Source organism: Bos indicus x Bos taurus, chromosome 11 (genome assembly GCF_003369695.1).
Source record: "Bos indicus x Bos taurus breed Angus x Brahman F1 hybrid chromosome 11, Bos_hybrid_MaternalHap_v2.0, whole genome shotgun sequence".
Taxonomy (NCBI): domain Eukaryota; kingdom Metazoa; phylum Chordata; class Mammalia; order Artiodactyla; family Bovidae; genus Bos; species Bos indicus x Bos taurus.
In genome coordinates, this window is record NC_040086.1 from 103,669,273 (window position 1) to 103,696,885 (window position 27,613).

The following is a 27,613-nucleotide window of genomic DNA, read 5'->3' on the forward strand; positions in this document are numbered from 1 at the left end:
CCACCACCTCCAGCCCTGCCGGGCAGCCGGGGTCTCTCCAGGGAGCCCATCTGCCCAGAGCCATCACAGCGCCACGGACTGGGCCCCCACAGAGGCCTCTCCAAGCCGCTGTCTCCTCTGCCCTCTGCAGTGCTCGGGCCGCAGAACTGCCACCTGAGGAGCGGAAGCCTGGCCCCACCGACCCTGCCTCGGGGCCTCACTGCTCCAGCTCACAGAGGGCAGTGGGCAAGCCGGATGCCTCCCGGCTCCGATAGCAGCCCCGCACGCACACTGGCCTCAGCTCAGCTTTCTTTAGTGTTTCACGCGCAGACCCGATGCTGAGCATTCTGCCTACTCAGACACGCTCACTGCTCCCAGCAAGCGCCTCACACCCCCGTTACAGAGGGACGGGCTTGCACGGGGTCCGATTTATTCCAGTCTCCCCGTGAGTGAAGTGTGCGGCCAACGTCTCACTCGGGGCTGCCTGCCTCCCAGACGTGCTCAGATCCCAGCAGTGACCACCCTGGCTCAGCCCCATCCCTGGGCAGCCTGCTCCCCCGGCCTCAGTCTCCCCATCTGCAAAGTGGGACGATGGGATCCCACTGCTGACCCCAGAGCCGTCGGACAGGTCGGGCAGGACACTGGGACGAGAGGTCCTGGAAACTGTAGAGGGCGGTGGATTTGCCAAACCCAGGCACCCTGCAGCACTGCCCCCTCCCCCAGCTGGCCTCTTCCTTCTTTGCTTACTGCCACCTCTTCCAAGACGCCCTCTGGATTTCAGGGAAGGCTCCTTTCTAAAGAGCCCAGGATGTTCACCCCACCCCACCCCATCCCAGCAGCTTCCCTTGTAGCTCAGTCGGTAAAGAATCTGCCTGCAATGCAGGAGACCCAGGTTCGATCCCTGGGTCGGGAAGATCCCCTGGAGAAGGAAATGGCAACCCGCTCCAATATTCTTCCCTGGAGAATCCCATGGACAGAGGAACCTGGAGGGCTACAGTCCACGGGGTCACAAGAGTTGGACACGACTTAGTGACAAACCATCACCTCCGCCGCCCCATTCTAGGGCAGCCACTGCCCACCCACCAGCCCCCATGGGCACTCGCCTGATGTCATAGCTGTGCATGTCCTTCTCTGGGCGCCCGTGGACGATCCAATAAGCCAGCTGCTGCCCGCAGCCACCGCCCAGCATCATTCCTGGCAGGAGCAGAGAGCTGTGGGTCTGCAATCCGCCCCCAGGCCCTGCACCCCACCTCCGTGCCCCTCCCACCTCTGTGGGCAGCGTCAGCCCCTATGCCCTGGATCTCACCCCTGGGGTGCCACATGCCTCCTCCTGGCAGGCCTGTCCCATCTCCACCCCTGTCCCAGCCACAGCGCTCCTAGGCCCATCCCCATCCCAGGAAGGGGCGGCTCTGAGAACTGGAGGAGAGCCCAGCTGGGCCCCTCACTTCCGAGACGGCAGGAGTCGGGGAAGCTGCGCTGCCCGTACTCACCTGCGCTGTTGAAGCCGCAGCCCAGGAAGAACCCGCGGAGCTCGGGCGCCTCCCCCATCAGGGGCTTGTGGTCCGGGGTGAATGACTCTGAAAGGGAGGGGAGAGCCTGAGGGTCCCTCCCGGCCACATGCTCCTGGGTGCAATCTCCCAAGAGGACAATAACTGAGGTGGGAGTGGGCATCCGAGGCCGCTTCCTCCCTGCTCGCTCCTGCCACGTTCCGCTGAGGTCTTCCTCACTGATGATCTGAACTGGGCTCCACCTCGTGGGGCCCGGGTGTGTCTCGTGACTTGCTGCTGGCGGGGGACCTCTCCCCGAGTCCCTGGCACAGCTTCCCGTCCCTGCGCCAGCTTCCCGCTGTATCACAGCAGGGCGTTCCTGCCCGTTGAACCCGGGCAATGCAAGGGCCGGGCTTTGCTCACTGCCATATCTCAAGGCACAGGGTCCAGCAAACAGTTGGTGCTTGATACATGCTCGCTCAGTGAATGAAGGGTTGTAAGTTTTCTGGGAGAGGGGACCAAGCCTCTGGCTTCTGTCTGCCGCCAGCGTGCTGGGGACGGAGGCTAGGACTGATGGAGAGGAATGCTCGAGCATGATTAAAAAGGGCGTCCCTGGTGGCTGAGATGGTAAAGAATCCACCTGCAACGCGGGAGGCCCAGGTTCAATCCTTGGGTTGGGAAGATCCCCTGGAGAAGGGAAAGACTGCCCACTGCAGTATCCTGGCTGCTACCCACTCTGGTATGATTATAAAGAGCTGCACTTGGCAGCCACAGTCCTGGGTTTGAACCCTGCTTTACTGATTCCTGGCTGTGTGACCTTGGCTCAGAAGAGCCTTGGACCCTCGTCTGTAACACAGGGATCATGGTCCCGACGACTGCGGACTTCACAGGGCTGTGAGTTACTCGGTCACAAATATTTGCAGCCCACCCGTCTGTGCCCAGAACTCGGCCCTGGGAGGCGACTGAACAGGCCCCACCCCTCGGGGAGCTGCCGGGAGAGTGGGTGGAACAGAGAGCCAAAGCATGAGTAAGCAAAAAGGAGGGTGTCTGGGGGAAAAAGTGCTACGTGATAAGGGGTCTGGAGTGACCGGAGGGCAGGCCGCTCCTAACCACCGTGCGGCGCCACCAGAACCCCGGGTCACAGAGGCGGACGCCGCCCGGCCGGTCAGGGCCCCAGGATCCCCGCGGGGTCCTAAGCTCCATGTGTGTTGGTCACAAGCGCTGCCCTCCTCCCTGCTGGTGACCGGCCGAGCCTGGTGTCCGACCCTCAGCATCTGAGCTGGAGGAGGCCGCCAGCCCCAGGGACCTGAGAAGGCTTCCAAATAGCCACAGAGCAGGGTGGAGGAGGCAGGGCGGACAGAAGGGCAGGGCCCCTGGTGAGGGCCTTGGAGGCCACAGTGACCCTGGCGGGCCTCCAGTGGGGGCGTCAGTGGGGGCCCGGGTCCTATGAGGGGGCCTGTGTGCAGGTCGGGCTGCGAGGGGCAAGCGGGGGAGGCCAGGAGGGCATCGGGTGAGGCTGGGGCGGCTCCCGAGATGGTTGTATTTGGGGATGACCTGGTGAGCATTCTGGGAGTGCTGGAAATGTTTCCAGAATGTTCTGAACAGTCTTCACAGAAAGTTAGCAAGAGGGAAGTTTGGGGTCAAGGGTCACCTGGATGTTTAAAAAATGGTTCAAGAAGATGCCGGATGCCCGGGACGGGGGCCCCCAAACTTGCCTCTGACGTCCCGACCTTGGAACAAGAGGTCTGAGGGCCCCCCGCTTCCTGAAGTCAAGGGTCCTGGGACTTCCCTGTTCTGTCCCGGAGGCCGAGGGCCGTTGACCGGCCAGCAAAAAGGCCCGTGTCCCCAGAGAACCTTCCTCACGCTGGGAAACCAGCCTCCAGGGGTCCTGACAGACACATTCTCCCAGTGGGGCTTCTTGGGTCGCTGACCCGCAATCCCGTTAGAGCCAGGACGTTCCCTGGGATTGTGTCGGGCCTGGCAATACTCTTGCCTGGAAAATTCCATGGATGGAGGAACCTCATGGGCTACAGTCCATGGGGTCACAAAGAGTCGGATGCAACTGAGCAACTTTGCTTTCGCCTTGGCTTTCTCCCTGACAGCCCCACCAGGCCCGGGAAGCCCTGGGGCAGTGAGTCTTCAGCCTGAGCCCCACATCCTGCGCCCCGAACCTCCCGGGCTAGCCAGGGGGGACCCCAGCTACCTCTTCCGGGAAAGCTGCCTGCTCACCTTTGCTCCTTCATGAGCCGAACAGATTGAAGAAGCCAGGGCTGGCGGCTGTCTGGACCCCATGTACTCGGGGCCCAGGAGGGCCTGGCGCCTCGGCAGGCTGCAGGCTGGGTGTCGGGACCCCTCCCTCCCCTGGCCTGGCCTGCCCCTCACTCCTTGCTCGGCCCCCAGGGACGACTTTGCCCGCTGGCCTGAAGCTCACGTGTGGCTTCCCCTCCTCACTCGGCCTGCCACCCATTTCACAGACAAGGACACCAAGGCTCAAGGAACGCAGAGTTTCAGACCCAGAGCTTCCTCTCTGGGCAACTGTCTTTCTGACCCTCTCTCCACCGCTAGGTAGGCACACACTCCCTGCTTCTTGCCTTTGTTGAGGATTAAAGGGGCCCCTCTGTGCAGGAAGGAGGGGGACACCCCTGTGATTCTGCTGGAGCCAGGATGGGGCGGCACGTCTGCGCCTGCAGGCCCGCTCCCCCACCCGGAACCCTGGCCCCAACGCCCCACATGGCACCCTCTAGGTGGCCCATCTTGTACCCACCAGCTTTGAGAGCCTGCCTCTGGCCGAGACGAGGAGCCAGTGATATCTTAGAGGCCCCTGTGAGCCCTGGCCTGTGCCACACGCAGCCCCACAGCTGAGATGTCTGGGCCTCAGGGCTGCCTTGGGCCCCTCTTCTGCCCAGAGGCCACCCTCTCTCTGCCAGGACCCCAGGCTGGCCACCTCATCCCCCACCCCCGCCTCCACGCCCTCACCCTGGAACACGCCTTCTACCCTGCCCAGAGCCCACCGCCTTGGGTTCCCACTGCAGAGGCTCCGCCCAGCCTCCAACACAGGAGCTCCCCACCAGCCTTCTGGGCTCCAGGCACTCAGCTCTCAGAAGGAGCTGAGTGGACACCGTGGAGCCCCTTCACACCATGGCCCGCCTCTGGGGCCTCGGGCTCGGATCTTACTCTGGAATCTTCTTCATCTGCATGCAGCCTTTGAGACTCAGCTCAGACAGCTCGCTCGGCATGCATGGATCTTCCCCCACCCTGGGGTCCCTGAACTCCCTGGGGCACCCTAGGATGACCCTGCCCCCAGGCCCAGTCACGGAACCGTCCCCTCTCCCCGCTGCGTTCTGAGTGACCCCCGTCACAACACTTTGAACGTCTGCGGTGTAGCCTGGCCAGCTGGCCCTCCCACAGCAAGTGAGTGGTCTTGGCTGAACATGCCAGCATCGAGGGCCCCAGTCTGCCCTGGCCTGGGGTCTGACCCAGCCGGCTGGCAGGCAGGGTCTGGGCCTGCACCCTGCACACCCGAGACGGGCACTCAGAAGCTGAGCCTTTTGGTTCACGCCGTTTCGCTCCAGCCTCCTGCGGTCCAGCTCTTCTGGGGACCGGAGGGGAGGCCCCAGGTGGGGCCTTTCCACGCTGTGAGGGAGTGTGGCCAGAGGGCAGAGGGGTGAGGCCGACCTGGGGGCCCGCAGCCCTGAGCGAACAGCATTGGGAGCGAGATTGGCCCTTGCTCCCCCGGCTCAGCCTCACTGGGCGCTGGGAGGGGCTCGCCCCATCTCACAGCTGAAGGCACCGGGTTCAAGCAGGGACTGAGCCCAGGCAGCACCCAGGAGGGCTCACGCGAGGGCAGGGCGGGCAGAGGCCTGGCTGGGGCCCGGGGGCAGGCTTATGTCTGTCACCTGCAGGGAGGAAGACGCACAGCACTGCCCGCCCAGGACGGAGGGCTGGCCGGCCACACTCTGGGGGCGGCCAGCTCCCACCCCGCCCAGCTCCGGGCCTCCCCGCTCACCAGGCAGCTCCCACCCCGCCCCCAGCTCTGGGCCTCCCCACTCACCAGGGCCGCAGACTGTGGACTTAATCCCAGTTTTCTCCAGCACGGGGACCCGGTTGATGGCACCTTCAATATGCTGGGTGAACACATCCCAGTCCAGGTCGAAGAGGCCGAAGGCAAACTCATCTGACACCTGGGGACATGGCGGGAAGCTGCCCTGTGCCGGCCGGCCCCTGGAGTGCAGAGCCGGGCAGGCCCTGGCCAGCGTCTCCATCGGGTGGTGATGGTCTAGACGGTCCCCTGTTTGTCTCCCCCCTCCACCCCCCAGAGGGCCTGTCTGCTCCCCTTCCTGCCTGGACCCAGGCCCACCTGCTCTGCCCTGGACTGTTGCAATGGCCTCCTGCTTGCTGCCCTCCTTCAACCCATTCGCCCAAGTCAGATCAGGCCCTTTCTTGCTCTCGAGCCCCCCAAGACCCCCTGTGACTCTGTGTCTCCTAAAACCCTACATAAGCAGGCCCTGCCCACATCCACCATGGACCCACAGCCACGCTGACCTTCCTTCGGTTCTTCGAGGACACCAAGCTTGGTCTGACCGCAGGGCCCTCACCTCCATGGGCGAGCTGCTGCCCACCCTCCCTCTGCAGGGTCCACTCAGATGTCAGACCCCCATCCAGCCATGCCTGACCGCAGTCTGAAGGACATCCTTCCACTCCAGTCTCACTAGGCTTACCCTCAGCCTGTTAACTTCACTCAGGGTTCAGATCACCATCCCAAATTACGTGACTTCTTTGTTTATTTATTGTGTGTCTCCCCACCAGAATACAGGCCTCTGGGCACAGAGACTTTTATCTTGGTCTTCCTCTTTCTCCCCAAAGTAAAACAGTATCTGGCCGAAAGGAGTCATTTTATTGTTCAATTTGAAGACTAAACACATGAATACGAGAGCCGGGGTGACCCATATGTGGTTGAAGTGGCTGAGGGTGCTGAGGGGGGCGCTGGGCCTGCATGAAGCTGGGCCTGCATGAAGCTTCCTGCAGAAGCTGCCAGGAGAGCAGCCCAGGCCGGAGGGAGACACAGCTAGAGCCACGGCGGGCAGGGGAGGGTGAGGGATGCTTTGCTGATGGGCGGAGGGCTTACATGCCTTCATCATCTACTAGAGTCCCCACTGCATAGCTTGCAGCCTCTGACTACTGCTGCTTTGAGGCCAGCCCTCCGCCTGCCCCGGGTCTGTATATGCCCGCGTGCCAGGTTCTTAAGGGCTGGAGAAATGTGGGTTCGACTTCATGGGATGGGGGACCTGCCACTTCTCAGGTGGGGGGAGAGCTCCAGGACGGGGGTCTCCGGAAGAGGGCGTCTCCGCTCTGAGACGCAGCCCCACACCCCCCCTCGAGCCCTGGTGTCTCACCTCCTCCCAGAAGATGGGGTTGGTCTCGTAGCCGCCCACAGACAAGGCGTCCCCCTGCAGCCGGAGGTAGACAGAGGCATCATGGTCGCGGACGTTGGGCATGTTCTAGAGGGCAGAGCACAGAGGCCTCGGGGTCAGCGGGGCAGGGCAGTGGGCCAGCACCTCCACCAGGGCTCACAGACCCTGCAGGGCCCACGGTGCCTCCTCCTCATTGTAGGACTCTGAGGACACGGTGGACCTGGGGCCTTGCTTACACAGTGGACAGAGCCCCCCGCTCACACCCGTAAGACGGCAGCAGAGATGTGGGAAGGAGGGGGCAGCTCAAAGGTAAAACCACAGAGAGCAGAAGACAGGAGAGCTCCACCAGCCCAGGGGGGCAGAGTGGGTGGGGGGCATGCCTCAGCTGGGGCTGGGGGGGCAGAGTGGGTGGGGGCTGTGCCTCAGCTGGGGCTGGGGGGTCAGGGGAGAGTCTGCCAGCCTCCATACTCCCTCTAGTCTGTACAGGCCCAGCCTGCAGGTGGTGGCCAAGCACATGTGTGTAAGTGTGTGCGTGTGTGCACATGTGTGCATGTGTGTGCATGTGTGCATGTGTGTGAGTATGCATGTGTGTGTGAGCGTGTCTAAGTGTGTGCATGTGGACATGTGCACATTTGTGTGTGCATGTGTGTGAGTGTGCACGTGTGTGTGAGTGTGAGAGAGAGTGTGTATGTATGTGAACAGAAGGTTGGACTAGGGTATCCTCAAAGCCGTTGGACCCGGGTGCCCTCCGTCCAGACGCCGCGCCCTCCAGGCCCGAGCCCCGCCCCACAGGCCCGCGGACGTGTCTCTGGTGAAAAGGGTCCCAGAGACCCCAGGCTCCAGGGAGGTGAGGAGTGGGCTGCCGTTCCCCCCTCGACAACAGACTGGAGATTCTTTTGGAGACACCGACGCCAAGGTCCCTCATCAAAGAGAAGAGCGTTTGACAGAAGGACTGGATGAGGCCAAGAACATCTTCCAGGTCAGGCTAAAACACATGAGGCACGGGAATCAGGAACGGGGAAAAGTAAGAAAATTAGAAAGTCAGTCCTGAAGGGCTGACATTTACCTCACAGGGGCTCCAGGAAGAGAAAACACGGAGAATGGAGTCATAGGAAAGTCAAAGCAAAAAGCCAAGATGACTTCTCAGATTGAAAGTTGTGAGTCTCAGTCCTGAAGGGCCCACGAATGACTGGACCAGGCCTGCACAAAGGCTGTGCTGGAATGGACCGCTGGGACACAAGGGAACAGGTGGGTCCTAAGTAAAGAAACAGCAGCCCTGGAGGCTGGAAGACCCGGGGCAAAGTCCAGCAAATTCTGAAGACGAGTTTGAAGGCAGAGGTCCTCATCAGTTGGGTGTGAGAAAGAATAAAGATTCTTTTTGACTGTTCATGTACACAGAAGCGTTTATCTCCCCAAGTAGCCTTCTCAGTAAGTGGCCAGAGACCATGCCCTGGGCACGGAGAGCAGCGCATACGAACAGAAGACGGGTGAGGAGGCTCCCGGGGTGACTGCGGAGCAGAGGCTGATGGAGAAGATCAGAGCGAAGAGCCCTTTGGGGAGGGCAGTGCAGCTTGGAGACTTTACATGCTCTCTCTGCTCTGTATGAATACGCAGAAAATATTACTGTTTGACAGATCTTTTGAGACGTTTGAGGGGGGGGGGGAAACTGTGACAGTTATGAATGTAGATGCAAATATCCAGAGGATGAGACGGTTGGATGGCATCACCGATTCAATGGACATGAGTTTGAGCAAACTCTGGGATACAGTGGAGGACAGGGAAGTCTGGTATGCTGCAGTCCACGGGGTTGCAGACAGTCGGACACGATTTAGCAACTAAACAACAACAAGCCTTTACAAAATACTAGGAAACGGAACCCAGCAACATATAAAAAAGATTATCTACCCTGGCCAAGTGCGGTTTATTTCAGGGACGCAAAGTTGGCTTAACATCTGAAAATCAATCTAGGTCATATACGACTATCAATAAAGGGTGAAAAACACTAATTTATTTCAATAGGTGCAGAAAAAGTACTTGACAGATAAAAACACTTTCATCATAAAAACAGTTAATATCCAGGAACAAAGAGAACCTCCTGATAAAGGACATCAAAGAAACGGAGCAGCAAGGAGAGAAGAGAAGCCTCCTCAGCGGTCAGTGCACAGGAAGGGGAAGCTGCAGCACAGGGAAGACCAGAGAGCTCCTCAGGAAAGCTAGAGACACCAACGGGACGTTTCATGCAAAGATGGGCTCGATAAAGGACATAAATGGTATGGGCCTAACAGAAGCAGAAGATATTAAGAACAGGTGGCAGGAATACACAACACTGACCTAAAGCCAGACATCCTGGACTGTGAAGTCCAGTGGGCCTTAGAAAGCATCACTACGAACAAAGCTAGTGGAGGTGATGGGATTCCAGTTGAGCTATTTCAAATCCTGAAAGATGATGCTGTGGAAGTGCTGCACTCAATATGCCAGCAAATTTGGAAAACTCAGCCATGGCCACAGGACTGAAAAAGGTCAGTTTTCATTCCAATCCCAAAGAAAGGCAATGCCAAACAATTCTCAAACTACTGCACAATTGCACTCATCTCACACGCTAGTAAAGTCATGCTCAAAATTCTCCAAGCCAGGCTTCAGCAGTACGTGAACCGTGAACTTCCTGATGTTCAAGCTGGTTTTAGAAAAGGCAGAGGAACCAGAGACCAAATTGCCAACATCCACTAGATCATCAAAAAAGCAAGAGAGTTACAGAAAAACATCTATTTCTGCTTTATTGCCTATGCCAAAGCCTTTGACTGTGTGGATCACAAGAAACTGTGGAAAATTCTTCAAGAGATGGGAATACCAGACCACCTGACCTGTCTCCTGAGAAATCTCTATGCAGGTCAAGAAGCAACAGTTAGAACTGGACACGGAACAACAGACTGGTTCCAAATTGGGAAAGGAGTACGTCAAGGCTGTATACTGTCACCTTGTTTATTTAACTTCTATGCAGAGGACATCATGAGAAACGCTGGACTAGGTGAATCACAAGCTGGAATCAAGATTGCTGGGAGAAATATCAATAACCTCAGATATGCAGATGACACCACCCTTATGGCAGAAAGTGAAGAAGAACTAAAGAGCCTCTTGATGAAAGTGAAAGAGGAGAGTGAAAAAGTTGGCTTAAAACTCAACATTCAGAAAATGAAGATCATGGCATCTGGTCCCATCACTCATGGCAAATAGATGGGGAAACACTGAAAACAGTGAGAGACTTTATTTTATTTTATTTATTTTTTTTGGTCTCCAAAATCACTGCAGATGGTGACTGCAGCCATGAAATTTAAAAAATGTTTGTTCCTTGGAAGAAAAGTTATGACCAACCTAGACAGCATATTAAAAAGCAGAGACATCAGTTTCCCAACAAAGGTCGGTCTAGTCAAGGCTATGGTTTTTCCTGTGGTCATGTATGGATGTGAGAGCTGGACTATAAAGAAGGTTGAGTGCCAAAGAATTGATGCTTGTGAACTGTGGTGTTGGAGAAGAGTCTTGAGAGCCCCTTGGACTGCAAGGAGATCCAACCAGTCCATCCTAAAGGAGATCAGTCCTGGGTGTTCATTGGAAGGACTGATGCTGAAGCTGAAGTTCCAATACTTTGGCCACCTGATGGGAAGAGTCAACTCATTGGAAAAGACCCTGATGCTGGGAAAGATTGAGGGCAAGAGAAGGGGACGACAGAGGATGAGACAGTTAGATGGCATCACCCACTCAGTGAACATGAATTTGAGCAAACTCTGGGAGATAGTGGAGGACAGAGGAGCCTGGTGTGCTGTAGTTCACGGGATCGCAGAGTCGGACACGACTTAGTGACTGAACAATGTCGTAGCTGATTCGCTTTGCTGTACGGCAGAGACTCATACTATTTGTAAAGCAACCGTGTGTCAGTCACTCGGTCAAGTCTGACTCTTCACAAGCCCTGGACTGCAGCCCCCCAGGCTCCTCTCTCCATGGAAATCGCCAGTGAGAACACTGGAGACGGCTGCCATTCCCTTCTCCAGGGGATCTTTCCGACCCAGGGATAGAACCTGGTTCTCCTGCATTGCAGGCGGATTCTTTACTGTTTGAGCCAACAGGGAAGCCCAAAGCAACTATACTCCCCCCAAAAAAATTAATTAAAAATGAATTTGAGAAAGAAGTGTGAAACTTGTACTGTAAAAATTAGAAACCATTTAATAAAAAGACAATCCAGGGACTTCCCTGGTGGTCCAGTGGTTACGTCTCCATTCCTCCAGTGCAGGGGGAACAGGATTGACCCCACATTCCATGCAGCCAAAAAAGTTTATTTTTTTTAATTAAAAAAGACAATCCAATGAAAAATGAGCAAAGTGTCTTAATAGTGGTTTTCCCCAAAAAACATACATAAGGCCAATAAGCTCATGAAAAGATGCTCAACATCATTAGTCATTAGGGAAATGCAACTCAAAACTACAAGATACCACTTTACACCCATGATGATGGCTAGAAAGAAAAAGATGGTAACAAATATTGCTGACAACGTGGAAAAGTCAGAACCCTCACGCACTGAGGCTGGGAGTGTAAAACAGTGCAGCTTCTTTGGAAAATAGTCTAACAGTCAAAAAGCTGCGCACGGAGTTAGCAACGCTCCTCTGTAACTCAGCAATTCCACTTCAAAGGTATCCACCCAAGAGAAAGGAAAACACATGTCCACACAAGTCTTGTATGTGAATGTTCACAGCAGCACAATCTACAGTAGCCAAAAAGTGAAAACAGCCCAAGCAGCCACCAGCAGATGAAAGGAGAAATACATCACGGTTTACAGGAGCGTATCATTCAGCCCTAAAAAGAAACGAAATTCTGACACATGTCCTAAAAGGACGAGCCCTGACAACGTCATGCAGAGTGAAAGAAGCCAGGCGTAAAGGCCGCAAATCATGTGATTCCATTTCATTCAAAGTCCAAAATAGGAAAATCCATAGAGAGAGAAATCAGATTAGTGACGACCTAAGCTGAGGGTGGCATGGGAAACGGGGACTGATAATGTGGATGGGGCTGTAGGGACAAAGATGATGTTAGACAGATAAATGACAGCTAGATGGTAGATATGGATGACTATAATAATAACAGACAGATGATCAATAATGGATGGATGGATGGGTGATAGATGATAGACAGATAGGCTCAGTTTAGTTCAGTTCAGTCGCTCAGTCGGGTCCGACTCTTTGTAACCCCATGGACTGTAGCCCGCCAGGCTTCTCTGTCCTTGGGATTTCCCAGTCAAGAATACTGGAGTGGGGTGCCATTTCCTGCTCCAGGGGATCTTCCCAACCTAGGGATCGAACCTGCATCCCCTGCGTCTCCTGCATTGGCAGGCAGATTCTTTACCCTTGAGCCACATAGATAGGAAGAATTAATGACAGCTACATAGGGAACTGAACAGCTGGAAAAACATACTTATTAATAATAACTCCAGGAAACACAAGAAGTTGGACACTGCTTGCTCAGGAGTTAACGATGTTTTCATTGCCATCAGATTGCAAATACTGACTACTGATTAACCAATAAGTGAACAAGCAAAAAGTAAAATCATTTCAGAAAGCAAGCGGGAGTGAGGAGAGGCTCACTTCCCCTGCGGGTCCCGGGCGCCGAGCTGGCTCTCAGCACCCCCAACCCTGGAGATGGACTCCTCAGGTGTGACCCCTCCACCCCACATTTGAGGACACGCAGCGACCAAAAGGGACCACCCGGCAGGGGCCCTGCCTCCTACTCCGGTCTGCGGGCTGCCTGGCTCCTCTGAGCACGGCAGCAGGGACGTCTGGGCCGAGGAGCTGCAGTCAGGAGCCACACGGGGAGTTCTCGGTAACCGAGCACTTCAGAATCGGTGATCTCGTTACCTCTGCTATCTCTACTACCCGAAAAACAAAACACACGAAATGCTGGGGCTCCACAGGGCGGGACAGTGGGGACACCTGGTGGTCAGGACAGCCCCTGCATTTGTCCAGCAGGATCCGTGTCCCTCCTCCCGGCCTTGCAAGGCCCCGGCTGCCAGAGAGCCCAGCCCAGGCTCAGCTCAGCCCAAGGCGTCCACGGGGTACCCTCGCTGCCCCCTGCATCCAGAAGCCCACCCTATAGGTGCGACCCCAGGGCCACTGCTGTCACTGCCTCCTGATCCCAGCCCGTCCCCTTCCATCCGCTGCTCCTGGCCTCACCCTCGTTCAAATCCCGCCAGTTGCTTCCTTCAGGAAGCCCGTCTGATGGTGCCAGGCTTCCCAGTTCTCTGAGGCCCTTGCTGCCTGGACCGTCCCACGTCCTCTGTCACAGTCACGGCGGTCCTCACCTTGATGTGCCAGGCACTGCGCTCAGCCCTTCAGCCCACCACTTGGTTCCTCCCTCAGCACGGCCCTACACAGTTTTAAACCCATTTTGCAGAAGAGGACACAGGCTCTGGCGGCGCCTCGGCTCGCCTGGCTGGCTAATGGAGCGGGTCGGATGCACACCCAAGCTTGGGCCTTTTCCCACGGCTCCGCCGCAGCAGAGCAGTAGGTGGAAGGCAGTAGGGTTGTCAGACCATCACGCGGCACCCGGGCCACCGTGTCTGGTGGACGCAGAGACCAGATCCAGAGAGGTCCCTGGATGCGGTCACAGAGGAGCCGAGGACAGTGCTCGCCTAGGACCCAGGATGGCACGGCTTCTTAGAACCGGGGTCCTTGGGGCAGCACAGCCCCCTGTCCCCCAGGAAGAAAGAAGAAGGGCATGTTGTCCAGGGGGCTGAACCCTGAGCCCTCACAAGCAGCCTGGGGCATCCAGGCCCCCAACACCGTGAGGCCCAGACCTGGGCAGTTGGCCCCTCACAATGCAAGACTCCACTGTCAGGGAGTCTCCTGACCACCCATAAACAGACCCGGGTGTCAGGGACCTCCCAGCATGAGCCCCAGAGCCCAGTTACAGGAGCTGCCTTGGCCTAAGCGAGCTTGTTCTCTGACTCACCAAGGGGTCAGACCATGTGGGAGGTCAGGGTCAGGGCCCGTTCCTCTCCCAGATTCAGGCTGCCCAGGTGTGATCTCAGGAGAGGCTGCCCTCCCAGACTCCCCATGTGGAGGGGAGCATGGGGAACTTGGCCCCCAGCCGCCAATCTCCTCTTTTCTCCTACAAAGAGTCTAAGAGTTTCTGGGGCTGGTGGCCCTTCCCTGGGGTGGAGCCTGGGGTTCCCAGAGGCACACAGGTCTCTGGGAGATGGTAGTGTTTGCAAGTAACACGAGTAACCCCAGTGTGGCACTGATCTTAAAAATTCAGGGAGTGTCCACGCTGCCCTGCTTCTCCCTGAAGCTGCCTCAAAGCCAGGCATCACGTGCATCGGGGCGCGGAGAGGCTGAGGCTCCGTCCCGGGCTCCGTGGATGCCTTGTGACCCTCCTCCTCCCCACCAGGATACGGCCCTCCTCTGCCCAGACCCATCCCCAGCTCTAGCCCAGCCCCCTGTCCACAGATTCCCTGTTGGTTCAGTTAGTAAATAATCCGCCTCCAATGCAGGAGACCCTGGTTCCATTCCTGGGTCGGGAAGGTCTGCTGGAGAAGGGAAAGGGTACCCCCTCCAGTATCCTGGCCTGGGTCGCAGAGTCGGACAAGGCTGAGCGGCTTTCACTTTACTTTCCTTTTCCAGTCCAGAGCAGTCAGAAGGTGACCCCTGGCGGCCACCGGAGATATTTTCCTAGGAACCAGGGCGGGCGGCTCGTCCACCGACACCGCCTCTTTCCCCAGTGACTCACTGTGCGTGGCACACCGCAGCCCTCAGGAGGAATGTGCTGGATCGTATCAAACCCATCCATGAGTAAGGGAACTTGGTGTCGGAAGAGGGGGGCGGGAGAGGGCAGGGGCTCCAGTCCTGCCCCAAGTCCCCATCCCCTTCACCACTGGGCCCACCCAGCAGCCAGCCTGGTGACCCGACGGAAGCCAGGCTCGTCCAGGGCAGGGGCGAGGCTCCCGGGACCCTCCCTGCTGGGGCCTGGCCCTAATCAAGGTCAGCCCCATCTCTTACCCACACCCGCGTGCCCAGGCCTGCCTCCGAACTGCCTGCTCCTCCCCAGCTGCCGTGCCCTGCGCCCTCCCCTCCTTCCCTCCTCCCCTTATCTCCCCTCTGCCTCCCCTTAGATGTCTCAGGAGACCCTTCGGATGTGGTCTCTGCCAGGGCACCGCCCTGGTCCACAGGCTGTGGGTCCCTGAAGCCCCAGTGCTTACCAGCCCGTTTTAAAATAAATAAGTCTATTTACTTGCTCGTACCTTCCCACTGCCAGTTCACCTGGGCAAGAACTGGGTTCTTATCTCTGTTACAGCCCCCGTTTCTAGAACAGGGCCTGGAGCACAGAGCTTATCCAGTCAATGTTTGACAGAGAGGGTGGCGGGGAGGGTGGGTTGGTAATTCGTGTGAATAAATGGACGGATGATGGAGGAATGGTGGGTGGCAGACGGGTGGGTACAGGGGAGGAAGGATGGGCAGGTGAACGGGTGGGTGAACAGGTCCGTCAGCGGATGGGTGGACGGAGGGCTAGAGGGAGGGAGGGATGGAAGGAGGGATGAACAGATGCAGGGAGGCAAGATGGACAGAGAGGAAGTGAGTGGAGGAAAGACGGGTGGGTGGAGGGAGAGACGGGCTGGGGGACAGAGGGATACGTAAGCAAAGGGATGGACAGGGCAGGGACTAGATGGAGGCGTGAGGAGACGGGAGAGGTGTGTGCAGGGCAAGAGGTGTGGTCGACGACAGGGCGACAGGAAGCTCCCAGGACAGGAGAGGGGAGATGGAAAGGGAGGGGGGGGCAGGGGCCCATGCCCGCCTCCCCTGGCAGAGGGGTCTCCAGGGCTCCCTGGGAGGGTCCCAGGGCCGTGGATCAGTGTCCCCTGAGACTGGCACCCACAGCATATTTGGGGACCCATGAACATTCAGGGGTTCCCAGGAACACCCGGGGCACAGGACATGGCCAACGTCAGGCTGGCCACACCAAGTATGACAGGCTTGGCATCAGTGAGGAGCAGTGCCACGAAGGCAAAGGGGGGGCGGGACCTCGGGTTGCAGCTGTGCCACCTCCTCATCCTCACACCGCCCAGAGTGTCCAGTCACGAGGAGGCCCATTTTACACATGGGGCCACTGACGCTCAGCATGGCGACCTGCGTGTATGGGGTCAGAGCCAGGTCCGTGGGCCACCATGAGGCAGTCTCCTGCAGACTGATGCAGGCCTGGGGGCCAGCTACTCACCTGGATCCCCTCAATGCGCTCGGTGATGACGTAAGCGTGGTGCATGGCCACCAGCGGGATGTTGACGCCGGCCATCCTGCCCACGGCGCGCGCCCACACCCCTGCGGGCAGAGCACAGGTGGCTGAGCCCTGCCGGCGTCTGGCGGGGGCTGCCAGCCAGGCGGGCACTGGGTGCCCCCACCCCTAAGCAAGGCCAGGTTTGGGAACAGTCAGGGTGGCCACTCAGGAGGCAGGAGAAACGCCTTCCCACCTGCACAGTTGACCACACAGGGGGTCCGGATAGAGCCATGTTCTGTCTCCACAGCTGCGACCCGCCGCACCCCAAAATCGTCTGTCCGTACACGGATCCCGGTCACCGGGCAGTTCTCGATGATCTGAGAGTGAGAGGAGCTGCTTTCCAAGCCACGTCAGCTCTTGGAGGGCTAACCGCCCACCCTCTCACCGCCCCTAGCCCGGTCAGGCCCCGGGACCCCTGCTTTTGCTCAAGGAGGCTTCATGTGGCCCCATCGGGGATATGTGGGTGACAGCAGGGCAGGAACTAACTCTGCGCTCCTTGACTTGGAGAGCCTGTCCCCCTAAACAGAGACTTTAAAGAGAAAAAGGGCCCAAGTGACTGACAGATGCTGTGGTTCAAAGGTCACATGAAATTCAGCTCCGCTTTGTTTACTTCTCAGTGAAAAATACTCGCAGTAAAACTCAAGTGTCAGCACTGGGGGCCTCTGGGCGAGTCTCTTTTCTTCTTTCTTCAACTTTTTCCATGTCTTCTTCCTTGCTTATTTGTCTTTTCTAATTTTTCCTACAACTACGTGTGGACTTGAGTCAAAAGAAGATAAAACATAACGAGAGGAGACTTGGGACAGGTTTGCTATCCCAGCAGGGTGGGGCCTCCGGGGAGAGCGGACTTCATGGACAGACCGGAGCGGCCAGCCAGGGCAGGAGCGGGTCAGGGGCTCGGGTCCCCGCTGGCCCGCGGTCTCAGTGCAGAGGGAGCTCGTGTTCCAGGGCAGGAGGGCCAGGCTCGGAGCAGGGGGGGGGGCCCGGGGCCAGGAGACGGTCGTACCTGCGCCCCCCGGGCGGTGGCAGCCCGGGCGAGGCTGGTGCAGGTGCCGGCAGGGTCCATGGTACCGTCGTGCGGCACGTACAGGGTCCCGTAGAGGTCCTCCACGTTCATCAGCGGATACAAAGCCTTGGTTTCCCCGGGGCTCAGCACATGGGACTCGATGCCATAGACCCTGCCCAACTAGGGGGACCCAGAGGAAAGTGAGCCTGGGGCTGGGGGCAGATCCTTCCAGCCACTAGCCTCCCCGTCTGGGCCTCCAAGGGTCAGTTTTGACCCTAGCACCCCCAGGAACCCTGAGCCGCGCCCGGGGAAGCTCCTGTCCCTTGGGCCAGCTCCGAGGAAGAATAAGGAACCCGTGCAGTGCTCAGAAGCAGTCTCTGGGGCCCAGGCACATAAGGGCTTACTATGTAAAAAAAAGAATCCCCACAGGTCTGATATTTGGGGCTTGAACCAGGAGTGCTGGTCAGACCAGCTCCCCAGAGACCAGAGGGTCCTCTCTCCCAGGATCCAGCTGAATGACAGACCACACCCCTGACGCATCTCATTGGTCAACGGGCAGCCAATCAAGTGTCCGCAGGCATCCGCCTATCAGGACCTGCCCAACCAGAGATGTGCTCAGTGGCTAAGTCGTGTCTGACTCCTTGGACTGTTGCCCACCAGGCTCAGACTTTGTCCATGGGATTTCCTAGGCAAGAATACTGGAGTGGGTTGCCATTTCCATCTCCAGCCCAACTAGAGATGAGCTGAGCCAATCAGATCCCCTCTCGGAGCATCCTGACTGAGAGGTGGCAGAGACTTCGTTCCGAACTTGAGCTGAAAGATTTGACGGGTCACCTTTGGGGGCCCCGTCCCAGCTGATGAGTGAGTAAGCGTGGGGAAGAGGTGGTGGGAGGAGGCAGAACGAGACCACCCAGAGATCCCCCGCCCTGCTGTGAGGAAGCCAGCTGCCGCTACTTCCGCCGGGGCACTTAGAGGAACGCGGCGTCCCCGCGAAACTGCATCCCCGCGACCCACACAGCCGGTTTTGCTCGCCAGTATACAGTTGGTGCTCAATAACCAATGCATCGCTGGAGCAACCCGTCCCTTCCATGCCCTGGAATGTGGGGGCCAGCCCTGGCTGCTCTGGGTGAAGAACCAGCACTCCACACTCCACCCCAACAGCGGGCCTTCCACGGCCTAGGGCTTTCTCTGCCGTCTCCCCAACAACGGTGTTCCCTAAGCGTCTCCGGCCGAGCTGGGGGAAGTGGTCCTTGCCTCCTGGGTTGTGCAGTTTCATCCTTCAGCCTGACCCCGGGAGCACCGCACATGGTGGCAATCCCCATGCACTGGGCCTCTTCTGTCTCCGAGGCTCAGCAGAACTGTGCTCCTTGACACGATCCCATTTCAAAGGTGAGAATGCCGAGGCTCAGAGGCAAAGCCTCCTGTCACAGGGGGCCCAGCCCAGCCGAGGCAGCCCGAGGCTCGAGCCTGCGTGCGCCAGGGCTCCTCCCTTGCACTACACTGCCCACCCCCACCCCCACCCCCCCCGCAGGGGCGCACCCACCGACATGAGCCTCTTGTACTCATCCAGACGCTGCTGGCTGGACGCGATGAACAGGCCCCCGTTCTGGATCCAGCCCGTGTGCAGCCCCGTCTCCTCCTCCAGCTCGCAGCTCACCACTTGCCTCGTGTGCGCCAGAAGCTCCACCTCCACGTCACTGGGCCGCAGCTGCCACAGCAGGCCTGGCGGGAGCGGGTGGGCGGGGACGCCGTCAGCCCCACTGCACCCCCTTCCTCTGGCAGGCCGGGGCTCCCGAATATCAGGCTGAGGGCCTGAAGCGTCCCTGCAGGCCACGGAGAGGGCCCCGAGAGGCCGATGAGCAGGAGACGACAGGGGCAACGCTGAGTTCCAGGACACGGCCCTTGGGCAGCTCAGAGAGTGACAACACCAAAGGCTCCCTTTATCGGGCACCCGCTGTGGGCAGAGCCGGTCACAGGGTGAGGCGGCCCTGGGAGGCAGGCGGGACTGTTGCACGGTGAAATTAAGGGGCACCAAACGGCTCTGTGCCAGGATCTCAGGGCAGGTGGTGACGGGGTCCCGGGACCGACTGAAGTTCCCCCACAGAGCGGACCCCTTCTGAGTGGGGTCTGGGGAGTGGCCGGCCCAGGGAGAAGTGACGGTGGGGGGACAGGCCGTGCGGGCAGTGACGGGTGCCGTCTGAACCTCTCCCCAGCTCCACATTCGGCGCCATCATGCTTGTATCTGCCAAAGCGGGAGTGACTGCCCCACAGACGCTGCCAATCTTAACGCAGGGTTAAGGCAGAAGGTTGGCTGCCCTGGGGACATGCACACCGGTCAGGTGCTGAGGACCGTGGTGCCCGCTGAGGACGCCTCTCTGCCTCATCTCTGGCGGTCCCTCCCCTGTGCATCCTCTGCACCCCGCGGATGCCCCTCATCCCGGGGGCTCCATCTGGAGAAAGGGCTTGTACTCTGAGCAGACAGCTGCCTGGGCCCCTGGTTCTGGTCTCAGCTCTGCCCCGCCCCCTGGGCCGGGTCCACAGTCAGCATCCGCTCCCTCCTTCCCACCGCAGCTCTGCCGAGACTCAGGGACACGCAGGGCCACCTTCAGGACGAGCCCGCCTCTGTCCTCCATGGCCTTCCCTCTGCCTCAGCTGCCTCCAGCAGGCCTCCTACTGGTCAGCCCAGGGCTAGCACCTCAGTGGGTCCAGGCCCTCCCGCCCCCACCTGCACCCCGACCCCTACCCGCCGTGTGCCAGGTGGTCCCGGAGGTCAGCCGCTCCCGCTCCAGCAGCACGGCGCCACTCACGCCCAGCTTGGCCAGATGGTAGAGGGTCTGGCAGCCCAGGCTGCCCCCACCGATGACCACCACGCTGGCTGTGCCAGGCAGGGGCTGGCTTGGGCCCTGGGCCGCTGCCGAGGCGTCCTCTGCCTCTTTCAAGGTCCGCTGGTATGGCACACTCTTCTCAGAGGTGGGGCCAGGCCCGCTCACCAGGGGTCTCAGCCCCCAGCCCCGGGCAGGGCTTTGGCGAGGACGGGTGGCCGCGATGCCACGCAGGGCTCGGCTCAGCGAGGCCATGGGGAGTCAGCTTCAGCACCACGGGGAGCTGGGGAGAGAGCTGGGGCTGTCTGGGTGCGGAGGGGACCAGTGGGCCCTGGGACCCCCAGGCTGCGACCCTCCAGCTTCCCTCCTGCCGCCCACAGCATACGTGCACCCTGCATTCATCCAGCCAGGTGTACGGGGGTCTGTATGCTTCAGGCTCCGGCTGGGCCCAGGGAAGACCACAGTGGGGGAGAAGGGGGCAGTGTTCATGCTGAGACAGGACCACGGTGGGGTGGCAGGGGTCACAAGGCCGGGACCCCAACCCTCCAGCCTACATTCAGCTTGCCCTCCAGGGGAACTCCCGTCTCAACCCCACACAGAAGTTATTTCTGCCACGTTGGCCCCCACAGCCCTTTGGGACCCAAGGCAGAAGGTGAGGAAGGCAGTGAGGCCCGGCCTCCGGCTGCCTTGGGCCGTCTTGAATCTGGAGGGTGGGTGGCTCTTCTGTGACCTCGCAGTAGCCTGCAGGGCTTACCTTGCCTCCCTTCTCCTCCAGGAAGCCCTCCCAGCCCTCCCCAGCCAGAAGACCCTCACAGTTATAAGAAGACAGTGACAGGGAGCCCACCTTCTAAGGAGAGGAGGTGCAGGCGAAGTCTCCTTGGGGGAGGGTCCCGGAGGGGGACAGGACGGCTCTGAGGGGCCCCGGGCCCACCTGTGGGTCAGCAGGAGAGTAAGAGGGGTGTGGCTGAGACTGCGTTAATAACCGTGACGGCGTCAATCAGCCGATCATTAACGAAGTCCACTTGCGTTTTCAAGCGTGCATTACACGGCAAGCTAGGAACACACGTTCTCTCTGCTCTAAAATCAAGATGACTGTTGTCCCCGTTTCACTGGGTCGAGGGGGACTGAGGCCCAAGGAAGCTGGCCAAGGTGACCAAGGTCACAGGGCCACCGTGTGACCGCGCCTGCTGGCTGTCCTGCCCCCTCCTGAGCTCTCGGGGCTGGTTTGAGGGGGCAGAGGCTGGGGGTGCCCACTGCCGCCTCCTTTCCTTCCCCCTCCACCCCGGCGGGCACCGGGGCTCTCCAGTGGTCAGGTCTGTCCTGCCCCCGCCACAGTGACCCCCGCCCTTCTGGGGCTGAGGGCAGAATGAGAAGCAGGGAGGGGTGATGGCTGGGGCTCCGGGGTTTGGAGAGGTTGGAGAGCAGGGCAGGGCACCCTGGTCCCTCTGCCAGCTCTGCCTACCTGCTCCCAGGCACAGAGAGGGACTCCTGGCACGTGTCGGGACGTCCCTGTGGTCTTGCGATTACCTTACTCTGCCGGGAGCCTCCAGCAGTGGTTCCTGCTGGTGGAGACTCAGCATCACATGGGTGCCCAGGACACCTTCCCAGGGCCAGGCACCCACCACCCGCCTCCCACCAACACAGGCCACGTGGCACTGCCCAGCACACACCTGCCTGGCCCCCGGCCTGGCCTCCCTCCCTCCTGCTGCACCATGGCCAAGGCTTCTGGCCCGGGAAACTGCCAAGTGCCCCTTCCCTGCCCACAGCCAGCCCCGCTCTCCCACCTGGGCAGTCCTGGCCCCCGCCCCCAGGGATGGCCCAGGGCCCTCCAGCCAGGGCAGCCGCTTCACCATTGACCCACTCTCCTGCCCCCTCCAGCTCTCTCCCAGTTGAGCCCGGCCATCGCTGCCAGGGTTGGGGGTCAGGCAGAGGGGGTGGAGCCCCAGGGACACCCTCCTCAAAGGCAGTAGGAGGTGGGTGGTGAGGGAGGCACCAGACCCAGCTTCTGCCAGGAGAAGGCGGGCTGGGAGGGCGCCCAGGCCCCCACCCCCCACAGAGTCCCGTGGCTGTGCCCGCCCAGCCCGAGGGTCCCTGCAGCCAGAGCAATAGGAGTCCCGGCCAGCTCCAGGCCTGTCCCACCTCGCTGGCCCAGGGGAGGGACTGGGGCCTGCCCGCCCAAGGGGTGTACCTCCGGTCGGCCGCAGAGCTCCGAGGCCCCAAGGGGCCTGCCAGAATCCAGCTCAGTGGCTCCAGCGCCGTCACCTCCTTCCTTCCCAGCAGCAGCCAAACAGGAACCGGGGCGGCCCCTGCCCCTGCCCTGGCCCCAGAGGCCCTCTGCCAGCCCCCCGGCCCGCCCACTGTGGGGGCAGGACGCACCGCCCACCGCCCAGCGTCCTGGAGGCCAGCTGGCTGAGCAGCTGCGGAGCAGGCCCTGCTGAGGCAGCAGAGCGGAGCTGCGAGCCCTGAGACCCTGATAAGCCTGCGCGTGGGGCAGGTGACCTCAGCTCCTCATCCCTAAAACAGGGGTCTCGGGGTTCTGCAGGTGAGCCCGTGCACCCCCATCTGCCCACGGCCGCCATCATGCTTCCCGCACCAGAAAGGCACTTAGCACAGCCAGGCGGGCGGGAAGCGCTGGGTCAACAGCAGCCTCGGGCCGGCTGGTGCTCCTTGGTCAGGTGATCCAGGACCTTAGCACGGACCTGCCTGTCCAGCCTCAGCTGCTCACCCCCAGGGGAGGGGTACTCGCTGCCCTCGGAGGCAGGAAGTCTGGGTTGCCCCCCCAACCCTGCTTCTGGCCACTCGACAGTGCCCATCTGCATTCTGCCCTTCGGAGTTCCCAGATGCCTCTGCTGCTGGGTGAGCCACCCTGAGCCTCTGCTTTCCCACTGCACAGCGAGCAGCTTCCCAAAGCAGGGATGCCTGCCTGCATTTGGTCGTCGGGGGCATCAGGGCCCAGAGAGGGGAGTCAGCTTGCCTGGGGTCACACAGGGGAGCCAGACCAGAGCCTGCTGTCTACCCCTGGGTCTAGGGCATCTGGTTTGTGCTCAGGCAGAAGATGCCCAGAGGAAATCTGGAACACATAAGGACATCCCCCTGAGGTGCTGAGATAAAATAGGACTTCTTCCACTGGATCAAAAAAGCAGTATTGAAATTTTGGTCAAGGAACAACATAGTAATGTTGGCCGCTAATACAGTGAGTGATGTAGGAGAGACGCTGCTGTGATTAATGCAAACGTCTGTGCTCTTGTTCCCACGGAGCGTCCAATGTCTTGCTGCCCATTCGTCCTCTGCACTCACTGAGCATTTTTGTTGTTGTTCAGTTGCTCAGTCGTGTCCGACTCTTTGCGATGCCATGGACTGCAGCACACCAGGCTTCCCTGTCCTTCACCAACTCCCGGAGTTTGCTCAAACTCATGTCCATGGAATCGGTGATGCCACCCAACCATCAATGAGCACCTACTGTAGCAAAACACTGCTGGGAGACCCCGAGTCAACCAGCAACCCAGTCCCTGCCCTTAGGGGCTCAGGAAGAAGACAGAGGCAGGAAGGGGCGTGGCAGCCACGAGGCTGGCTGTAATGACACTGATCCTGAGCAAGCTGTCCTTCTTTTCAGCAGAAACCCAGGAGGGCATCTCAGAGGAGGTGGCCTCAGAGGGCTCTGGCCTCCTGGGCCTTGCTGCCGCTGTCAGAGCCCATCATGGGGACAGAGACTGTCACCACCCTCCCTCTGGAGGAAGGCTGGCTCCTCCAGCGAGAGGCTCCCCAGGGGCGGTGCTCGGGTCCAGGGCGCGGAGGACACCAATCCAGACACTCAGTGGACAGCAGGCTTGGCCCTGCCACCTGAGGCAGGGCTGTCCTCCATGCATGGTGGGGTGGAGGGGTCAGAGAGAGCTAGAGAGTAGTGTGACGGGGTCCTCGGAGGACACGGGGTGCACACGCAGTGGTCACTGCAGCCCCAGGACACAGGCCAGGCAGCCCAGACCTCGGCTCCGTGCTCAAAGATAAGCAGCTGTTGCAGAATCGTCCCAAGCAAGCAGGCAGCACAGTCCTGGTGGACTTTGGACAGGGGTGGTGGCTGAAGGGCTGGGCCTGCGTGTGGTCAGAGTTGTAGAATTTGTCATCCATCAGGCTCTGCCCGGGTCTGGGAGAGGCGGGTTCCGGGCCGTGTGGGGTGCAGCCCAGGAGGCAGCCGGGCTCCAGCCAGGGACATGAGACAGGGACCTGCTGCAAGCTTGCTGCACCATCTGGGCTGGTCTCTCAAGCCTCGGTCTCCCCAGCTGGAAACTAAGGACTATAACCCCTGCCCTGCTGGGTTCAGGGAATTTTGCAAGTTTCTCTGCAGATTATTACCAGCCCTGAGATGCCTCCTTCTGGCCCGGGCTGGCCCTTTCCACATGCCCAGCCAGGCCTCCACCCCCACCTGCTGGCCAGGCTCCCGGGGAAGAGGGAAGAGTCTGCAGGCCACCCTCTGACTGGGCAGATGTCCAGGGGGGAGCGGAGGTGTGGGCAGGGGGAGGGGAAGCGCCTCCGTGGAGCTCTGCTTGGCGCTGGGCAAGAGAGGGGCACTAAGCACCAATCTGACGACACCTGGCCCCATGTGGCCCAGCTGCCCCTGGCCCCTGGACCCAGTGCCCTACCAGACTCGGGCACCCATGGGGGTGGGCAGGCCATCCACTTGCTGAGGGCTTCGTGTGTGTTTTCTCAGAGGAGGCAGAACTCTGCTGCTCGTTGTAAAGATGAGCAAACCAAGGCAGAGCACAGCCAGCGGGCGGGCACCAGACCCAGATCAGGGGTTTCCAGAGCAACTTTTAAGGGCTGCCTTTGCACTGCCAAGATTTTGTTTTTCCAATAAGAACTTAAAAAAAAAATAATGAATCAACACCCCGTAACTTCATGAAGACAATGCTTTATCATCCGGAGTAAGCGGTCCTTCCAGGGAGACAGGTGGGTGCCTCTCCCCCAGCACGCACCCACCGAAGGCAGGTGCAGAGGAGGGCTGGGGTCTACGGCCAGCCGGGCTCCACCACAGCATACACAGTGGGTGTGCGCAGCTGTGGGCCAGAGCCCCCTCACATACCTGGGCCTGTACCTGGGCACTGGGCCGCTGAGCCCCCCATGGGCAGGCCAGTATCCAGATCCAGGCAGTCGGAGGCCCAGCCCAGCCTCCACGTGGAATGTTGCCCCTGGTGGCCACACATGAGTATGACACCCCGAGGCAGTGGGACCCAGAGACTGGGAACGTAGAGCCCCAGGACAGGGACAGTCCCCCAAATGGGACCCGCATCCGGGCAGGGAGGTGGACGCCCACCGGGACCGACAGCCCGGCTCTGCCTGGTTCTCCCGCTGTCCTCCACACGGACACGCCCCGGCAGTCTCCTGACGGTGCTGTCGGCTGTCTCTAAGCGCTTGAGTGCCCTCTGTGACTGGGACCCATGCACTTAATTCTGTTTTTATTCTATGGATTTCGAGGCTGCATTGTGAAATACATTAACCTCCAGGACTTTTTCAGCTTATCGCTGTTAGCGAGCCGCTGCCTCCAGTGGGTGCTGCTAAATGTTTCAACATCTGGCTGTCCAGGTGAGCGACACTGGCCAATTTCTGCTGAAAATGCTCCCATGAGGGCCAGTTTCCGGCCACTGACGAGAAGGGCACCACGGAACATGGACTCGGGAAGAGGCTGCACCCTCAGCTCCCGTGAGCCGGTGCCAGCGCATCCCAATGCACCCACAGAGAGCTCATGCGCACGTGTGGGGTTTCCTTTTCTAAGGAGAGCAAAGGGTCAGACTAAATTGCTAAGGAAAGTAAATGCATCAGCTTGTGATGAAGGAACAGGAGTCTGAGTTAACCCACAAAACTCATAAAACCCTATCAGGAAAGCTCCTCACTGCCACTCCCTCCTCCACCAGCCGTGGGAACCAGCCACCCCTAAGACAGCCATCCAAACCAGAGCTGTAATTTCAAAACCCTGTAATTTATGTGCATTTAATACATTTGTAATTTTCTACTTGGAAAAATTACGTTTCCTTTTTTTTTTTTTTAACAAATGGAGGCCACTTACTTTCCGTCTGAGTAGTTTATTTTGGCTGCACCACGGGCTCTCAGTGGGAGATGCAATGACCTTGTTTTCAAGTCAGGTCGCATTCACAGGTACTGGGACTTCAATCTGCCTTTTTGGGAGGGACACAGTTCAACCCATAACCCATGTTCGCAAGGAAGTTTTGGCTTTTTCCTCTAGCCATCATCAAGATCCAGGAAAAAGAATTTTCTGTGTCGTCTCACGGTGGTTGCGGTTTGGGGTGGTGCGTGTGTTTCTTTTCATCCTGACATTTAGGGTCAGGCCCAGTGGGGTCCCAGCATGAGCAAAGAGCTCACCTGTTAGACTTGGTGCTGTGATGAGGGCTGGGTTTTGTCCCCTCTCCCCATCCCCAGCCAGGCTCTATGGACCGGTACTCAGGCTCACTCAGTTGGGCAAATGCCCTTAGGGGAGAGAGCTAGCTGACCTCTCTGGAGTCCTGCCCTCACTTACTTTTCGGCGTCTGTGTGTTCCTTCTTCATGACCAGCTCATTGATGAAAATCAGAAATATTTCCCCTCCGTTTCTGTTGTATTTACCAGCAAGACTGGTCAGAGTATCCAGCCTACTGCTGCAGCAGAATAGTGGCCCCGTGAAGACGTCCACACCCTAACCTCTGACACCTGTGGCCATGGGACCTCTCATAGCAAAAGAGACTTTGCCGGTGTGATAAAGTGGAGGACCCTGACAGGGGGAGGTTTTCCTGGACTATGCGGGTGGGACCATCTGATCACATGTGTCCTTAAAAGTGGAGAATCCTCCCCAGCTGTGTCAGAGGGGGACGGTGAGATGTGACTTCGGAAGGGTTGGAGACATAACTGTGCTGGTTTTGAAGATGGAGGGGGAGAGGGCTATGGTACCGGGAATGCAGACAGTGTCTAGAAGCCAGAGAGGCAAGGAGATGGACTCTCCCCTAGAACCTCCGGACAAGAACACGCCCGGCAGCACCTTGCTGTCAGCCCAGGGAGATCCGTGTGGGCTTCAACAGCCCACAGAACTGGAGGATGATGGGGTGTGTGTCCCGAGTCCCCGTGGTTACGGTAACTTGTGGCAGCAACAGAAAACCACCCACCCACACACCTCCGGAGAAGACCCCAAGCCCCTTCTCAGGCAGGATCCGTCATCTCTCTCCCATGAGCCGTGACTGTGCCACTCCCCTGCCCCAGCCTTCCTCTCTCACCCGGTCCAGTTTCAGTCCATCATCTTTTCTCTCGTAGAGTTCATCTTCGTGCTATTAAACGTGCTTACGCCTCTCTTCCCTTCCAGGTCTCAACACCAGATCTTGACTTTACCTGGAAAAGAGACCAGCACCTCTGCTGCCTCCCACCGCCTGCCTTTGTCTCTCCCCAGCTCTCTTTGCTGAAATCGTTCTGACATGCCTTACTTCTGGTGACAGGGTTGAGAATCACTGTATTAGGTTCTGTAACCAAATCTTCCCTTTGTTTGATGTGTTTCTGCAGACAGAGGTTCAACATGCTCCCCACCCCCAATCCTGGGGTGAACTTTCCCACTCATCGGGCACCGGGTCGGCCC

General features: G+C 59.1%; 1 protein-coding gene across 6 annotated transcripts in view; it reads right to left on the bottom strand.

Moving 5' to 3' along the window:
• SARDH (sarcosine dehydrogenase) overlaps positions 1-22,359 on the bottom strand; it is a 60,555-nt gene extending 38,196 nt beyond the window's left edge. Inside the window, exons 1-13 of one of the 6 annotated variants that reach the window (XM_027556825.1) lie at positions 22,197-22,342; positions 21,471-21,567; positions 20,853-20,939; positions 19,930-20,291; positions 18,730-18,908; positions 17,187-17,366; positions 16,377-16,500; positions 16,127-16,227; positions 15,934-16,038; positions 6,860-6,964; positions 5,518-5,647; positions 1,470-1,556; positions 1,083-1,173 (exon numbers count right to left, since the gene is read on the bottom strand). In XM_027556825.1, coding sequence (XP_027412626.1) covers positions 1,083-1,173; positions 1,470-1,556; positions 5,518-5,647; positions 6,860-6,964; positions 15,934-16,038; positions 16,127-16,227; positions 16,377-16,500; positions 17,187-17,366; positions 18,730-18,908; positions 19,930-20,263 — 1,436 coding nt within the window. In that variant the 5' untranslated portion in view covers positions 20,264-20,291; positions 20,853-20,939; positions 21,471-21,567; positions 22,197-22,342. Of the gene's footprint in view, positions 1-1,082; positions 1,174-1,469; positions 1,557-5,517; positions 5,648-6,859; positions 6,965-15,933; positions 16,039-16,126; positions 16,228-16,376; positions 16,501-17,186; positions 17,367-18,729; positions 18,909-19,929; positions 20,292-20,852; positions 20,940-21,470; positions 21,571-22,196 lie in introns of all 6 variants that reach the window. The other 5 variants (XM_027556823.1, XM_027556829.1, XM_027556827.1 and 2 more) reach the window with 5 other exon arrangements.
• Between the last annotated feature and the right edge of the window lie 5,254 nt (positions 22,360-27,613).